The sequence below is a fragment of the Chiloscyllium punctatum genome, chromosome 47, assembly GCF_047496795.1.
Source record: "Chiloscyllium punctatum isolate Juve2018m chromosome 47, sChiPun1.3, whole genome shotgun sequence".
NCBI classification, from domain to species: domain Eukaryota; kingdom Metazoa; phylum Chordata; class Chondrichthyes; order Orectolobiformes; family Hemiscylliidae; genus Chiloscyllium; species Chiloscyllium punctatum.
Genome location: NC_092785.1, coordinates 45,050,560 through 45,064,832, shown reverse-complemented (window position 1 = coordinate 45,064,832; position 14,273 = coordinate 45,050,560). Strand labels below are relative to the sequence as shown.

At 52.4% G+C, this 14,273-nt stretch overlaps 1 protein-coding gene across 4 annotated transcripts in view; it reads left to right on the top strand.

Annotated features, from left to right (window-relative positions):
• Positions 1-14,273, top strand: part of ppox (protoporphyrinogen oxidase) — a 92,641-nt gene that overhangs the window by 65,488 nt on the left and 12,880 nt on the right. For 3 of the 4 annotated variants that reach the window (XM_072564723.1, XM_072564724.1, XM_072564721.1), the window contains exons 6-11: positions 182-338; positions 3,892-4,085; positions 9,601-9,661; positions 9,769-9,887; positions 10,377-10,490; positions 10,808-10,957. In XM_072564723.1, coding sequence (XP_072420824.1) covers positions 182-338; positions 3,892-4,085; positions 9,601-9,661; positions 9,769-9,887; positions 10,377-10,490; positions 10,808-10,957 — 795 coding nt within the window. The remainder of the gene's footprint in view (positions 1-181; positions 339-3,891; positions 4,086-9,600; positions 9,662-9,768; positions 9,888-10,376; positions 10,491-10,807; positions 10,958-14,273) is intronic. The other variant, XM_072564722.1, reaches the window with a different exon arrangement.

The window sequence follows — 14,273 nt, the reverse complement described above, 5'->3', positions numbered from 1 at the left end:
ACTCCACACAGAGAGTCAGCCTGAGGATGGAATCGAACCAGTGTCGTGCCTGTGTTTGTACTTACCGAGCTCCCTCCCTGGTTGGGAAGGCTGCATGCGTTCCAATAGAGCATCCTGCTGTCTTTTTGGTATAAAACAGATTCTCGATTGTTTTTCTCCCCCCCCCACGCCCTCCCCACAGCTGGCAGAACTTGCTGTGGACAGCCTGTGCCGTGGGATCTTCGCTGGGAACAGCCGGAAGCTCAGTGTGCGATCCTGCTTTCCCACGCTGTTTGAGGCCGAGAGGAAGTTTGGATCCGTGCTGATCGGGATGATTGCAGGAGGAGGAGGAGGAGGAGGTACTCAGTCAGCCTCATCTTAATGGCCTGTCACTCTCTCCCTCTCTCTCTCTCTCACTCTCACACACTCACACTCGCTCCTCTGCAATCCCTCTCCTAGTCTGGCCCTAGTCTCCCTAATCTTTCTCCCTCTCCTCTCTCTCTCTCTCTCTCTCTTCTCCGCCCCGCCCCCCCCCCTCCCCCCGCCAGTCCACCCACACTGATAAATCCCACAACACCAGGTTAGAGCCCAACAGGTTTACTTGGAAGCACTAGCTTTCGGAGCGCCGCTCCTTCATCAGTTGGATTGGCCATGCTAAATTACGCATAGTGCCCTGGGATGTGTAGGTTAGGGTGGATTGGCCATGCTAAATTACCCCATAGTGTTCAGGGATGTGTTGGTTAGGGTGGATTGGCCATGCTAAATTACCCCATAGTGCCCTGGGATGTGTAGGTTAGGGTGGATTGGCCATGCTAAATTACCCCATAGTGCCCTGGGCTGTGTAGGTTAGGGTGGATTGGCCATGCTAAATTACCCCATAGTGTTCAGGGATGTGTTGGTTAGGGTGGATTGGCCATGCTAAATTACCCCATAGTGTTCAGGGATGTGCAGGTTAGGGTGGATTGACCATGCTAAATTACCCATTGTGCTCAGGGATGTGTAGGTTAGGGTGGATTGGCCATGCTAAATTACCCATAGTGTTCAGGGATGTGTAGGTTAGGGTGGATTGGCCATGCTAAATTACCCCATAGTGTTCAGGGATGTGTAGGTTAGGGTAGATTGGCCATGTTAAATTACCCCATAGTGTTCAGGGATGTGCAGGTTAGGGTAGATTGGCCATGTTAAATTACCCCATAGTGTTCAGGGATGTGCAGGTTAGGGTGGATTGGCCATGCTAAATTACCCCATAGTGTTCAGGGATGTGGAGGTTAGGGAGGATTGGCCATGCTAAATTACCCCATAGTGTTCAGGGATGTGTAGGTTAGTGTGGATTGGCCATGCTAAATTACCCCATAGTGTTCAGGGATGTGTAGTTTAGGGTGGATTGACCATGCTAAATTACCCATAGTGTTCAGGGATGTGTAGGTTAGGGTGGATTGGCCATGCTAAATTACCCATAGTGTTCAGGGATGTGTAGGTTAGGGTGGATTGGCCATGCTAAATTACCCCATAGTGTTCAGGGATGTGTAGGTTAGGGTGGATTGGCCATGCTAAATTACCCATAGTGCTCAGGGATGTGTAGGTTAGGGTGGATTGGCCATGCTAAATTACCCCATAGTGTTCAGGGATGTGTAGGTTAGGGTGGATTAGCCATGATAAATTACCCCATAGTGTTCAGGGATGTGCAGGTTAGGGTGAATTGGCCATGCTAAATTACCCCATAGTGTTCAGGGATGTGCAGGTTAGGGTGGATTGGCCATGCTAAATTACCCCATAGTGTTCAGGGATGTGCAGGTTAGGGTGGATTGGCCATGCTAAATTACCCCATAGTGTTCAGGGATGTGCAGGTTAGGGTGGATTGGCCATGCTAAATTACCCCATAGTGTTCAGGGATGTGCAGGTTAGGGTGGATTGGCCATGCTAAATTACCCCATAGTGTTCAGGGATGTGCAGGTTAGGGTGGATTGGCCATACTAAATTACCCCACAGTGTTCAGGGATGTGTAGGTTAGGGTGGATTGGCCATGCTAAATTACCCCATCGTGTTCAGGGATGTGCAGGTTCGGGTGGATTGGCCATGCTAAATTACCCCATAGTGTTCAGGGATGTGCAGGTCAGGGTGGATTCGTCGGTGTAGAGAAATAGGTGAGAGGAATGTGTCTGGGTGGGTTACTTTTCAGAAGATTGGTGTAGAATTGTTGGGCTGAACAAGTCCAACCTGTTTTTATCCCCTACCACCCATTCTCTCTCTCTCTCCCCACTGCCAACTCTCTCCCCCTCCCACTCCACCCCCACCGTCCTTCCCTCTCAGTCTACTTCCCCACCACCCGTCCGATCTCTGATCTCTGACTCCCCCCCCCTCCCGCTCTCTCTCTCCCCTCCGGCTCTCTCTCCCCCCGGCTCTCTCTCCCTCTCTTTTCCCCCCTCCCTCTCTCACTCCCCCCTCCCTCTCTCTCTTCCCCCCTCTCTCTTTCCCCCATCTCTCTTCCCCCCTCTCTCTTCCCCCCTCTTTCTCCCCCCTCCCTCTCTTTCTCCCCCCTCCCTCTCTTTCTCCCCCTCCCTCTCTTTCTCCCCCTCCCTCTCTCATTCCCTCCTCCCCCTCTCTCTCCCCCTCCCCCTCTCTCCCCTTCCCTCTCTCTCTTTCCCCCTCCCTCTCTCTCCCCCCTCTCCCTCTCTCTCTCTCTCCCCCCTCTCCCTCTCTCTCTCTCTCTCCCCTCTCTCTCTCTCCCCCCTCTCCCTCTCTCTCTCTCTCCCCTCTCTCTCTCTACCCCCTCTCCCTCTCTCTCTCTCTCCCCTCTCCCTCTCTCTCTCTCCCCCCTCTCCCTCTCTCTCTCTCCCCCCTCTCCCTCTCTCTCTATCTCCCCCCTCTCCCTCTCTCTCTATCTCCCCCCTCTCCCTCTCTCTCTATCTCCCCCCTCTCCCTCTCTTTCTCTCCCCCCTCCCCCTCCCTCCCTCTCTCCCCCCTCCCCCTCTCTCCCTCTCTTCCCCCTCCCTCCCTCTCTTCCCCCTCCCTCCCTCTCTTCCCCCTCCCTCTCTCTCTTCCCCCTCCCTCTCTCTCTTCCCCCTCCCTCCCTCTCTCCCCCCTCCCCCTCTCTCCCTCTCTTCCCCCTCCCTCCCTCTCTTCCCCCTCCCTCTCTCTCTTCCCCCTCCCTCTCTCTCTTCCCCCTCCCTCCCTCTCTCCCCCCTCTCCCTCTCTCTCTCCCCCTCCCTCTCTCGCCCCCCCCCTTGCACCCTCACCACACCCCCCTTGCCTCCCCCTTGCTCTTGCTCCCTTGCCTCGCTCTCGCTCCCTCGCCTCCCCCTCGCTCTCGCTCCCTCGCCTCCCCCTCGCTCTCGCTCCCTCGCCTCCCCCTCGCTCTCGCTCCCTCGCCTCCCCCTCGCTCTCGCTCCCTCGCCTCCCCCTCGCTCTCTCATCCCTCATTGCCCCTCCCTCTTCCCCTTCCCTCCAGTCTCTCACCCTCTCCCCCCAAGCTTTCCCTAACCCTCCTCCAGTTCTCTCCCCGTACCATTACATTGTCTCTCTTTTCCCCCTCCCTTCCCAGCCTTTCTCGCCCCCACCCTCCCCGACTCTCCCTGTCCCTCCCCTTCAGTCTCTCTCCCCCTCCCCCAATCTCTCCCTGCCACCGCTCACAGTCTCCCCCTCCCCCGGCAGCCTCTCTCTCTGTCTATTTCCCCCCCATTCCCCTCAGCACCATCCACTGCCGCCAATCCCACTCACATCAAGCCGTAGGCATTCCCCCACCCCCCAGTTCACAATCTACCTCTCCCCTCCATGCCTGTCTCTCTCTCTCTCTGCCTGTCTCTGCTGCTGCCCCCCGTGGTATTTCCTGGGGTTGGGGTTACTAAGCAGCTGGATTTCTGTCCAACCCCCATTTGCCCATCCTGTTCCCCAACCCCCCCCCCCCCCCCACAGCCAGCAAGGACGCCAGCTTCACCTCCCCATTAGTCAGGCGAGCACAGACCGAGGGCTGGGCGCAGTGGTCGTTGAAGCGAGGCATGCAGTCCCTCCCAGAGGCAATGGAGCAGGAGTTACAGAGACGCGGAGTGGAAATTCACCGGTACACACCCGTCAACAGGATTCAGCAGACACCCGATGGAGCCTGGGAGGTGAGGGGTTAAAAAAATAAACTGGTCCTGAGTGTCGATGTGGATGGGGGAGGGATGTGGCTCTGGGTGGGATGATCTTCAGATGGACTCAATGGGCAGATTGGCCTGCTTCCACACTGTAGGGATTCCATGTTTGTATGCAGCTCAGCTCAACCCCTCGATTAGATTCCAGTCTGTAACTCCCTCCCGGGGTATCTGTTATTCTGTATATAACCCACCCTGAACCCCTCGATTAGATTCCAGTCTGTAACTCACTCCCGGGGTATCTGTTATTCAGTATATAACCCACCCTGAACCCCTCGATTAGATTCCAGTCTGTAACTCACTCCCGGGGTATCTGTTATTCTGTATATAACCCACCCTGAACCCCTCGATTAGATTCCAGTCTGTAACTCACTCCCGGGGTATCTGTTATTCTGTATATAACCCACCCTGAACCCCTCGATTAGATTCCAGTCTGTAACTCACTCCCGGGGTATCTGTTATTCTGTATATAACCCACCCTGAACCCCTCGATTAGATTCCAGTCTGTAACTCCCTCCCGGGGTTTCTGTTTTTCTGTATATAACCCACCCTGAACCCCTCGATTAGATTCTAATCTGTAACTCCCTCCCGGGGTATCTGTTATTCTGTATATAACCCACCCTGAACCCCTCGATTAGATTCTAATCTGTAACTCACTCCCGGGGTATCTGTTATTCTGTATATAACCCACCCTGAACCCCTCGATTAGATTCCAGTCTGTAACTCACTCCCGGGGTATCTGTTATTCTGTATATAACCCACCCTGAACCCCTCGATTAGATTCCAGTCTGTAACTCCCTCCCGGGTATCTGTTATTCTGTATATAACCCACCCTGAACCCCTCGATTAGATTCCAGTCTGTAACTCCCTCCCGGGGTATCTGTTATTCTGTATATAACCCACCCTGAACCCCTCGATTAGATTCCAGTCTGTAACTCACTCCCGGGGTATCTGTTATTCTGTATATAACCCACCCTGAACCCCTCGATTAGATTCCAGTCTGTAACTCACTCCCGGGGTATCTGTTATTCTGTATATAACCCACCCTGAACCCCTCGATTAGATTCCAGTCTGTAACTCCCTCCCGGGGTTTCTGTTTTTCTGTATATAACCCACCCTGAACCCCTCGATTAGATTCCAATCTGTAACTCACTCCCGGGGTATCTGTTATTCTGTATATAACCCACCCTGAACCCCTCGATTAGATTCCAGTCTGTAACTCACTCCCGGGGTATCTGTTATTCTGTATATAACCCACCCTGAACCCCTCGATTAGATTCCAGTCTGTAACTCCCTCCCGGGTATCTGTTATTCTGTATATAACCCACCCTGAACCCCTCGATTAGATTCCAGTCTGTAACTCCCTCCCGGGGTATCTGTTATTCTGTATATAACCCACCCTGAACCCCTCGATTAGATTCCAGTCTGTAACTCACTCCCGGGGTATCTGTTATTCTGTATATAACCCACCCTGAACCCCTCGATTAGATTCCAGTCTGTAACTCCCTCCCGGGGTATCTGTTATTCTGTATATAACCCACCCTGAACCCCTCGATTAGATTCCAGTCTGTAACTCCCTCCCGGGGTATCTGTTATTCTGTATATACCCCACCCTGAACCCCTCGATTAGATTCCAGTCTGTAACTCCCTCCCGGGGTATCTGTTATTCTGTATATAACCCACCCTGAACCCCTCGATTAGATTCCAGTCTGTAACTCCCTCCCGGGGTATCTGTTATTCTGTATATAACCCACCCTGAACCCCTCGATTAGATTCCAGTCTGTAACTCACTCCCGGGGTATCTGTTATTCTGTATATACCCCACCCTGAACCCCTCGATGAGATTCCAGTCTGTAACTCACTCCCGGGGTATCTGTTATTCTGTATATAACCCACCCTGAACCCCTCAATTAGATTCCAGTCTGTAACTCACTCCCAGGGTATCTGTTATTCTGTATATAACCCACCCTGAACCCCTCGATTAGATTCCAGTCTGTAACTCACTCCCAGGGTATCTGTTATTCTGTATATAACCCACCCTGAACCCCTCGATTAGATTCCAGTCTGTAACTCCCTCCCGGGGTATCTGTTATACAGTATATAACCCACCCTGAACCCCTCGATCAGATTCCAGTCTGTAACTCCCTCCCGGGGAATCTGTTATTCTGGATATAACCCACCCTGAACCCCTCGATTAGATTCCAGTCTGTAACTCCCTCCCGGGGTATCTGTTATTCTGTATATAACCCACCCTGAACCCCTCGATTAGATTCCAGTCTGTAACTCACTCCCGGGGTATCTGGTATTCTGTATATACCCCACCCTGAACCCCTCGATTAGATTCCAGTCTGTAACTCCCTCCCGGGGTATCTGTTATTCTGTATATAACCCACCCTGAACCCCTCGATTAGATTCCAGTCTGTAACTCCCTCCCGGGGTATCTGTTATTCTGTATATAACCCACCCTGAACCCCTCGATTAGATTCCAGTCTGTAACTCACTCCCGGGGTATCTGTTATTCTGTATATACCCCACCCTGAACCCCTCGATTAGATTCCAGTCTGTAACTCCCTCCCGGGGTATCTGTTATTCTGTATATAACCCACCCTGAACCCCTCGATTAGATTCCAGTCTGTAACTCCCTCCCGGGGTATCTGTTATTCTGTATATAACCCACCCTGAACCCCTCGATTAGATTCCAGTCTGTAACTCCCTCCCGGGGTATCTGTTATTCTGTATATAACCCACCCTGAACCCCTCGATTAGATTCCAGTCTGTAACTCACTCCCGGGGTATCTGTTATTCTGTATATACCCCACCCTGAACCCCTCGATTAGATTCCAGTATGTAACTCCCTCCCGGGGTATCTGTTATTCTGTATATAACCCACCGTGAACCCCTCGATGAGATTCCAGTCTGTAACTCACTCCCGGGGTATCTGTTATTCTGTATATAACCCACCCTGAACCCCTCAATTAGATTCCAGTCTGTAACTCACTCCCAGGGTATCTGTTATTCTGTATATAACCCACCCTGAACCCCTCGATTAGATTCCAGTCTGTAACTCCCTCCCGGGGTATCTGTTATACAGTATATAACCCACCCTGAACCCCTCGATCAGATTCCAGTCTGTAACTCCCTCCCGGGGTATCTGTTATTCTGTATATAACCCACCCTGAACCCCTCGATTAGATTCCAGTCTGTAACTCCCTCCCGGGGTATCTGTTATTCTGTATATAACCCACCCTGAGCCCCTCAATTAGATTCCAGTCTGTAACTCCCTCCCGGGGTATCTGTTATTCTGTATATAACCCACCCTGAACCCCTCGATGAGATTCCAGTCTGTAACTCACTCCCGGGGTATCTGTTATTCTGTATATAACCCACCCTGAACCCCTCGATTAGATTCCAGTCTGTAACTCACTCCCAGGGTATTTGTTATTCTGTATATAACCCACCCTGAACCCCTCGATTAGATTCCAGTCTGTAACTCCCTCCCAGGGTATCTGTTATACAGTATATAACCCAACCTGAACCCCTCGATCAGATTCCAGTCTGTAACTCCCTCCCGGGGTATCTGTTACTCTGTATATAACCCACCCTGAACCCCTCGATTAGATTCCAGTGTGTAACTCCCTCCCGGGGTATCTGTTATTCTGAAATAACCCACCCTGAACCCATCGATCAGATTCCAGTCTGTAACTCACTCCCGGGTATCTGTTACTCTGTATATAACCCACCCTGAACCCCTCGATTAGATTCCAGTCTGTAACTCACTCCCGGGTATCTGTTACTCTGTATATGACCCACCCTGAACCCCTCGATTAGATTCCAATCTGTAACTCACTCCCGGGTATCTGTTACTCTGTGTATAACCCACCCTGAACCCCTCGATTAGATTCCAGTCTGTAACTCCCTCCCGGGGTATCTGTTATTCTGTATATAACCCACCCTGAACCCCTCGATCAGATTCCAGTCTGTAACTCACTCCCGGGTATCTGTTACTCTGTATATAACCCACCCTGAACCCCTCGATTAGATTCCAGTATGTAACTCACTCCCGGGTATCTGTTACTCTGTATATAACCCACCCTGAACCCCTCGATTAGATTCCAGTATGTAACTCACTCCCGGGTATCTGTTACTCTGTATATAACCCACCCTGAACCCCTCGATTAGATTCCAGTATGTAACTCACTCCCGGGTATCTGTTACTCTGTATATAACCCACCCTGAACCCCTCGATCAGATTCCAGTCTGTAACTCACTCCCGGGTATCTGTTATTCTGTATATAACCCACCCTGAACCCCTCGATTAGATTCCAGTCTGTAACTCACTCCCGGGGTATCTGTTATTCTGTATATAACCCACCCTGAACCCCTCGATTAGATTCCAGTCTGTAACTCACTCCCGGGGTATCTGTTATTCTGTATATAACCCACCCTGAACCCCTCGATTAGATTCCAGTATGTAACTCACTCCCGGGGTATCTGTTATTCTGTATATAACCCACCCTGAACCCCTCGATCAGATTCCAGTCTGTAACTCACTCCCAGGGTATCTGTTATTCTGTATATAACCCACCCTGAACCCCTCGATTAGATTCCAGTCTGTAACTCCCTCCCGGGGTATCTGTTATTCTGTATATAACCCACCCTGAACCCCTCGATCAGATTCCAGTCTGTAACTCACTCCCGGGTATCTGTTACTCTGTATATAACCCACCCTGAACCCCTCGATTAGATTCCAGTATGTAACTCACTCCCGGGTATCTGTTACTCTGTATATAACCCACCCTGAACCCCTCGATTAGATTCCAGTATGTAACTCACTCCCGGGTATCTGTTACTCTGTATATAACCCACCCTGAACCCCTCGATCAGATTCCAGTCTGTAACTCACTCCCGGGTATCTGTTACTCTGTATATAACCCACCCTGAACCCCTCGATTAGATTCCAGTCTGTAACTCACTCCCGGGTATCTGTTATTCTGTATATAACCCACCCTGAACCCCTCGATTAGATTCCAGTCTGTAACTCACTCCCGGGGTATCTGTTATTCTGTATATAACCCACCCTGAACCCCTCGATTAGATTCCAGTATGTAACTCACTCCCGGGGTATCTGTTATTCTGTATATAACCCACCCTGAACCCCTCGATCAGATTCCAGTCTGTAACTCACTCCCGGGTATCTGTTACTCTGTATATAACCCACCCTGAACCCCTCGATTAGATTCCAGTCTGTAACTCCCTCCCGGGGTATCTGTTATTCTGTATATAACCCACCCTGAACCCCTCGATCAGATTCCAGTCTGTAACTCCCTCCCGGGGTATCTGTTACTCTGTATATAACCCACCCTGAACCCCTCGATTAGATTCCAGTCTGTGATATTTGATACGTCCGGATAAATTCTATGTGAAGTCTCAATCCCTGTCACTCAGTCTCTCTCTGGTTCCGATCTCTGAGGTGTTTTGTTTTCCGTGTTAGGTCCATCTGGATGGAGGGACGATGAAGGCGGATCACATTTTTTCCTCAGTCCCGGCAAAAGGTTTGTACGTTGGCGATTGACACGGGCTGTCAGTTGTTCTCGGAGATGGACCGAGTTGCCCTTTGACCTCTGAGCTTTCTCCTGTGTCTGTCTGTCTGTCTGTGTAGTGTTGAGCAGGATCCTCCCTCCGTCCTGGGTGGCCGTGTGTGACAGCCTGCAGCAGATTGACAGCGTGTCTGTCACTGTGGTCAATCTGGAGTATGATGGCTCGGTCCTTCCTGTTACAGTGAGTGTCTCTCGGTCACGTGGCATTGCACACATTTCACATCTTGCTCAATCCCTCGCACTTTGTGCTCCATCTCCCACCCTTTGTCTCCTCGATTCTCACTATCTCTTCGTTAAGACTCTCCCTCACTGAGTCTGACACACTTTCTCTCGCTGTCTCTTTATTTCCCACAGTCTCTCCATGTCTCTATCTCAGTGCCTTGCTGTCTCTCTCGATGACTCTCTCTTCCTTTCCCTCTTACTGTCTGTCTCAGTCTCTCTGTCTCTGTCTCTCTCTCTCTCACTCTCTCTCTCACTCACTCTCTGTGCCCCTTTCTCTCTCTCTCTCTCTCTCTCCCTCCCCCCCTCCCACACCCCCATCTCTCCCACCTCTCCACCGTCTCTCCGGCCCCTCTCCCCCCTCTCTCTGCCCCCTCTCTCCGACCCCCCCCCTCCCTGTCTCTGCCATGTTCTAACGGCCTCTCTCTCTCTCTCTCTCTCTCCTGTCCAGGGTTTTGGACATCTTGTCCCCTCGCAGGAGAGCCGGGAAATCCTGGGTGTTGTTTACGACTCCTGCAGTTTCCCCGAGCAAGACCGCGTGGGTGCACCTACCACCAGGCTGACGGTACGGTGTGGAGGGAGCGTGGGGCTGGGCTGGCGGGGAACGTGAGGGGCTGGGTTCCGTGAGAATGGGCCCCGCAACAGCTCAGGGAGACCGGAATACCCCTCAGTCGTCGATGGGGGAGGGGGTGGAAAATCACCGGAAGCCGATCATCCCGCGGGTCAGGGGGAGAGAGAGAGAGACGAATCACTCCTGGAGGGGCGCGAGAGACTCTGGGTCGTGGGTGGGGGGGGGGGGGGGCGCCATCTGCGTTTCCAACCGCTGGTGAGGAAAGGAGTTGCGGTCGATCCTGCTCTAACGCTTTCCGACAATGTTTGTAGGTCATGATGGGGGGCTCCTGGTTCCGAGAAGCCTTTGGTGACCCGGAGACTGTCACTGAGGGCCATCTGCTGCAGCGAGCCAGGGACACGGTGCGAAGTCACCTGGGGATTACCCAGAATCCCCTGAGGGCCATCGTCAAGGTGCACAAGGTGAGCAAAGGCTTCATCTCAGTGGTCAACCGCCTCCAGGTCAAGGTGACATCATATAGAGACAGTAAATCCCCCTGTGCACCGTTCCCCAGGACAGGGACAACACAGGGTTAGATACAGAGTAAAGCTCACTCTACACTGTCCCCCATCAAACACTCCCAGGACAGGGACAGCACGGGGTTAGATACAGAGTAAAGCTCACTCTACACTGTCCCCCATCAAACACTCCCAGGACAGGGACAGCACGGGGTTAGATACAGAGTAAAGCTCTCTCTACACTGTCCCCCATCAAACACTCCCAGGACAGGGACAGCACGGGGTTAGATACAGAGTAAAGCTCACTCTACACTGTCCCCCATCAAACACTCCCAGGACAGGGACAGCACGGGGTTAGATACAGAGTAAAGCTCTCTCTACACTGTCCCCCATCAAACACTCCCAGGACAGGGACAGCACGGGGTTAGATACAGAGTAAAGCTCCCTCTACACTGTCCCCCATCAAACACTCCCAGGACAGGGACAGCACAGGGTTAGATACAGAGTAAAGCTCCCTCTACACTGTCTCCACATCAAACACTCCCAGGACAGGGACAGCACATGGTTAGATACAGAGTAAAGCTCTCTCTACACTGTCCCCCCATCGAACACTCCCAGGACAGGGACAACACAGGGTTAGATACTGAGTAAAGCTCCCTCTACACTGTCCCCCATCAAACACTCCCAGGACAGGGACAGCACAGGGTTAGATACAGAGTAAAGCTCCCTCTACACTGTCTCCACATCAAACACTCCCAGGACAGGGACAGCACATGGTTAGATACAGAGTAAAGCTCTCTCTACACTGTCCCCCCATCGAACACTCCCAGGACAGGGACAGCACAGGGTTAGATACAGAGTAAAGCTCTCTCTACACTGTCCCCCATCAAACACTCCCAGGACAGGGACAGCACGGGGTTAGATACAGAGTAAAGCTCCCTTTACACTGTCCCCCATCAAACACTCCCAGGGACAGCATGGGGTTAGATACAGAGTAAAGCTCCCTCTACACTGTCCCCCCATCAAACAGACCCGGGACAGGGACAGTACAGGGTTAGATACAGAGTAAAGCTCCCTCTACACTGTCCCCATCAAACACTCCCAGGACAGGGACAGCACGGGGTTAGATACAGAGTAAAGCTCCCTCTACACTGTCGCCCCATCAAACACTCCCAGGACAGGGACAGCACAGGGTTAGATACAGAGTAAAGCTCCCTCTACACTGTCCCCCCATCAAACACTCCCAGGACAGGGACAGCGCGGGGTTAGATCCAGAGTAAAGCTCACTCTACACTGTCCCCCATCAAACACTCCCAGGGACAGGGACAGCGCGGGGTTAGATACAGAGTAAAGCTCCCTCTACACTGTCCCCCATCAATCACTCCCAGGGACAGGGACAGCATGGGGTTAGATACAGAGTAAAGCTCTCTCGACACTGTCCCCCATCAAACACTCCCAGGGACAGGGACAGCACGGGGTTAGATACAGAGTAAAGCTCCCTCTACACTGTCCCCCATCAATCACTCCCAGGGACAGGGACAGCGCGGGGTTAGATCCAGAGTAAAGCTCCCTCTACACTGTCCCCATCAAACACTCCCAGGACAGGGACAGCACAGGGTTAGATACAGAGTAAAGCTCTCTCTACACTGTCCCCCCATCAAACACTCCCAGGGACAGGGACAGCACGGGGTTAGATACAGAGTAAAGCTCCCTCTACACTGTCCCCCATCAAACCCTCCCAGGGACAGGGACAGCGCGGGGTTAGATCCAGAGTAAAGCTCCCTCTACACTGTCCCCCATCAAACACTCCCAGGGACAGGGACAGCGCGGGGTTAGATCCAGAGTAAAGCTCCCTCTACACTGTCCCCCATCAAACACTCCCAGGGACAGGGACAGCGCGGGGTTAGATACAGAGTAAAGCTCTCTCTACACTGTCCCCCATCAAACACTCCCAGGGAGAGGGACAGCACGGGGTTAGATACAGAGTAAAGCTCCCTCTACACTGTCCCCCCATCAAACACTCCCAGGGACAGGGACAGCACGGGGTTAGATACAGAGTAAAGCTCTCTCTACACTGTCCCCCCATCAAACACTCCCAGGACAGGGACAGCACGGGGTTAGATACAGAGTAAAGCTCCCTCTACACTGTCCCCCATCAAACACTGCCAGGACAGGGACAGCACGGGGTTAGATACAGAGTAAAGCTCCCTCTACACTGTCCCCCATCAAACACTCCCAGGACAGGGACAGCACAGGGTTAGATACAGAGTAAAGCTCCCTCTACACTGTCTCCACATCAAACACTCCCAGGACAGGGACAGCACATGGTTAGATACAGAGTAAAGCTCTCTCTACACTGTCCCCCCATCGAACACTCCCAGGACAGGGACAACACAGGGTTAGATACTGAGTAAAGCTCCCTCTACACTGTCCCCCATCAAACACTCCCAGGACAGGGACAGCACAGGGTTAGATACAGAGTAAAGCTCCCTCTACACTGTCTCCACATCAAACACTCCCAGGACAGGGACAGCACATGGTTAGATACAGAGTAAAGCTCTCTCTACACTGTCCCCCCATCGAACACTCCCAGGACAGGGACAGCACAGGGTTAGATACAGAGTAAAGCTCTCTCTACACTGTCCCCCATCAAACACTCCCAGGACAGGGACAGCACGGGGTTAGATACAGAGTAAAGCTCCCTTTACACTGTCCCCCATCAAACACTCCCAGGGACAGCATGGGGTTAGATACAGAGTAAAGCTCCCTCTACACTGTCCCCCCATCAAACAGACCCGGGACAGGGACAGTACAGGGTTAGATACAGAGTAAAGCTCCCTCTACACTGTCCCCATCAAACACTCCCAGGACAGGGACAGCACGGGGTTAGATACAGAGTAAAGCTCCCTCTACACTGTCGCCCCATCAAACACTCCCAGGACAGGGACAGCACAGGGTTAGATACAGAGTAAAGCTCCCTCTACACTGTCCCCCCATCAAACACTCCCAGGACAGGGACAGCGCGGGGTTAGATCCAGAGTAAAGCTCACTCTACACTGTCCCCCATCAAACACTCCCAGGGACAGGGACAGCGCGGGGTTAGATACAGAGTAAAGCTCCCTCTACACTGTCCCCCATCAATCACTCCCAGGGACAGGGACAGCATGGGGTTAGATACAGAGTAAAGCTCTCTCGACACTGTCCCCCATCAAACACTCCCAGGGACAGGGACAGCACGGGGTTAGATACAGAGTAAAGCTCCCTCTACACTGTCCCCCAT